Source organism: Henckelia pumila, chromosome 4, assembly GCF_033568475.1.
Source record: "Henckelia pumila isolate YLH828 chromosome 4, ASM3356847v2, whole genome shotgun sequence".
NCBI classification, from domain to species: domain Eukaryota; kingdom Viridiplantae; phylum Streptophyta; class Magnoliopsida; order Lamiales; family Gesneriaceae; genus Henckelia; species Henckelia pumila.
In genome coordinates, this window is record NC_133123.1 from 165,786,562 (window position 1) to 165,790,092 (window position 3,531).

The 3,531-nt window shown below is 35.3% G+C and overlaps 1 protein-coding gene across 3 annotated transcripts; it reads left to right on the forward strand.

Moving 5' to 3' along the window:
* Window positions 1–640: 640 nt before the first annotated feature.
* LOC140864406 (uncharacterized) lies at window positions 641–3,142 on the forward strand. Of its 3 annotated transcripts, none has more exons than XM_073268576.1 (3): window positions 641–857; window positions 1,096–1,186; window positions 1,529–3,142. In XM_073268576.1, exons 2-3 carry the CDS (start codon window positions 1,124–1,126, stop codon window positions 2,915–2,917), a joined length of 1,452 nt encoding a protein of 483 aa, XP_073124677.1. In that variant the 5' UTR covers window positions 641–857; window positions 1,096–1,123; the 3' UTR covers window positions 2,918–3,142. The 3 variants fall into 3 exon arrangements, with proteins under 3 accessions (XP_073124677.1, XP_073124678.1, XP_073124679.1); XM_073268578.1 differs by having other exon boundaries at window positions 800–857; window positions 1,096–1,252; XM_073268577.1 differs by lacking the exon at window positions 1,096–1,186.
* The last annotated feature ends 389 nt before the right edge of the window (window positions 3,143–3,531 follow it).

A 3,531-nucleotide genomic window follows, 5' to 3' on the forward strand; every position in this document is an offset into this window, starting at 1 on the left:
TTAGCAACAATATCCCAATTAATTAAACAAAGGAATCTCCATTAATTAATCAATTAAATTTCTGGGATGTTCATGCACCAACAAAATCAGACAACTAACATTAAGCCTTAAATTAACTCCTATGGTCCCCATTATAAAGCTTGGCACTTTTCCATTGATAGCGCCATCCAAAAATTTATACATTACTTCAAAATTATGGGCTCTCATAAGTTTGGATCATAAGAATTTAAAATCATAATGCAATGTATTCGTATAGCGAAAAATACAACATAAAATAGAGTACTTTTTGTTGTTCGACAAATTTTTACACTCAATGTTCGTGTAGCCAGCACAAAATGGAGCCTGAGGATTCCATGTCTACTTATGGTATGTGAAGATCATACAAAATATCGAGAAAGATATTAAGGTAGTGTTTGGAAGAGTTTGTAATAAGCACTTTTCAGCTTTTTCGTTGACAAAAATTTAAAATTTTGTAAAATATTGTTAACGAAAAGCTGAGAAGTGCTTCCTAAAAGCTCTCCCAAACACTACCTAAGAATTCGACTCCATCTCTCTCGTAGGATGGTGACAGATCATCGATCATGTGCATATTTTCTATAATTTCCACAATGCGTGTCTCCTTTTTTCAGGGTGTGGCTCTACTTTCTTTAACCAATGTGTTGTACACTTTGCTGCTTTTGATTATTTAATAATTATTTTTTTTAATTTCCTTCTTGTTGCTAATCACGTCATTCCTTTCTTTTATTGTTCTCTACATTGAAGTTAATACATATTAGTTGTAGTAGTTTCAGTTGTGAAGAGATCTTTGTTAAATTCACAACATGGCTTCTGTATCAGACAATTCCGCAGCTTCTAAGGTCTGTTGTTATTTTTTTTTTTTCGTTTTGTTCCCAGTACTTTAGGTGTGTGTATATCTTCATGAAATTTGGTGGCCGAATTCTTGTTTCATGGTTCTTGTTACGACGGTATTCGATCACGAAATTCTTGATTTCTTTAAACTTTTATAATTGGACTCACTTTGACCAAGTGATATTTAATTTAGAGTTACCGGTACACACAGTGATTTGCTTTTTCTGTACTCCTTGTCTAAATTAGAAAAGTGAGGAATCCCAAGAGAATTAATATGAAGATGCCGAAAGCCGAGTCGGGCTATCCCAAATCCAGTTATTTGGCAATACTCATTCAGGTTCCTGGTAGAATTATTATTTCACGTTCAATTTGGACTGGAGAATAGTTGCATACAAATTAACGAGTAAGACTTCTTATTTTGTGCGATATAAATGAGTGGACAGCATGCATATGGTTGTCAAATACCTTCTTGAATAGACAATTTAAAGGCAACTGGAAATAACACTGATTAAATCACTTTATTTTGCTTTTCAATTTTTTACTTTAGAACTTTCAACCTGCTTAAATTTTTATTATTCAATTCACTTTTTCTTTAATCTTGCTTTATTTTGCATATGCCGATGATTTCCCCCCGATTGTTATGAGATTCTTAGACATCACACACAAATTTACAATGCAGGAAAGTGAGAAGGAACTGAAAAAAGTAGATAACCTGGAACATAAGGAACCAGTGTGTGCAGCAGGAGAGAAGATTGAGGAGAAGAAAATTGAACCCGAAGAAGTCAAGGAGGTTAAAACAGATGAAGAGCCCAAAGCTGCGGAACCAGCGTGTGTAGCAGCTGCGAAGATGAAAACTGAACCTCCTGTAGCTGAAGAAGTCGAGGAGATTAGAACAGATGAAAAGCCAAAAGCTGCAACGGCACAGAAGGTCGATGAGATGGAAGTCGAATTTCCTACAATCGAAAAAGAACCTAAAACAGAGGATAGCCCCATTACAGAAGGAGCAAAAGCAACTGTTCTTGAATCGGAAACCACCAACAATTCAGAACCCAGTACCGAATGCAAATCAGATGATGAAATAGCAACTGGGAGCACAGCAGAAACCGAGGAATCAAAATCAGAGTCGGTTGAAGAAAAGATAGAGAAACTGCCAAATAAAGTTGAAGAGTTACCTGCCGCAGAGGTGGAAACAATCGTGCCGACTGATGTGAAAGTTTCAAAAATTTCAGAATCTATTCCCTCAGTGGAGGAGAAGCCATTTGAGCTACCTGAAGTTACTGAATCGACTGTAAAAGAGCCTATAGCAGCTGACCCTGTGAAAAATGTCGAGGTTGAAACTGGGATTGATAAAGTTGAGGATTCCAAGTTGCCTCTTGAAGTGGAAGCTGCTAAAGTGGAAACCGTAGTGGTTGAAATTTCAGATCAACTCGAATCAGATACTCCTGAGATCAAAGTTCAAGTAAAAGATGTTGAATATTATCCCTCTGGTGAAGTTTTAGAGAAGACTGTTGAAACAAAAGCAAAGAAAATTATTGAGCCCAAAAAGAATGAAGCAGAAACTGCAGAAAAAAGTGTTGTAGCTAATAATAAATCATCAGCTGAGTGTGGACGAGAAACAGAAAAACCAGCCGAATCAGAAGTTATTTCCCGGGATATCGGATTGGACCCAGAAAATGAAAAGATAGAAGAGACAGTAGTTTCAAGTGATACAAACGTAGCTGCAGAATTTGGTGATAAGACAGAAAAGGAAGCAACAATTATCGAGGCAGAAGCGAAGGAAGCAGAAAAAACACCAGTTACAGAAACCAAGTTAGAGAAAGAGAAAAAAGATGATGAGGCGGTAAATGCTGATGCACAACATTCAGCATGCACTAAAGATTCCGAGGAAACAAAAACATCCCAAGATGTTCCTAAAGAAGATGTTCCAGTCAAAACTCAAAAGCAATCAAACAATATTATCAAAATGGTGAAGCATTCACTGGGGAAGGCGAAGAAAGCAATAATTGGGAAATCCCAGAACTCAAAAGCACCTGCAGCCTCGGAAACAAAGGATGGAGTTACAAAATAATGCATCAAAGTGAAAAGGATTGGGGATACTTATTATTTTTTTTGTGTGACTTGTGTTGATTTTGCTGTTATGGATTGTCTGCATGAATTGTTTGTGTTTACTCAGTGACTATGCTTAATGTTGTTCAAATTAGGAAAATTTCCTTTTTCGTATATTTTACATCATCAATTTGGTGGTTTGTGTATTTATTTAAGAAGAAATTTGATTCATTGTCTGATGAGTATACATACATTTCTGTAAGACAAGTTCATCTTAGTGTTCATTTTTTCAATTACAGGCTAGAAGCAGCAGTTCTTTTTTTTTTTTTTCTGCGTTACACCCAGTGAATTTGAATCTTCGCTTAGACCTCTAACATTATATTTCTGTTCGCATTTCTCCGAATGCATATCATGTATAGAAGGAGCAAATATGATTCTCTAAATTAGAGCCATTGTACTCGAAATCTTATATCTTCATGTTACTCATATATACATGAAGCGCCTAGGCCAAGGCTTTTTATCTTTTAATCTATTCTATTATTATTACATATTATATTATATTATATTATATTACATTACATATATAAATATCTGAGTTTATTTATGAATTTACTTTGCTACCTTTCTCCATTATAA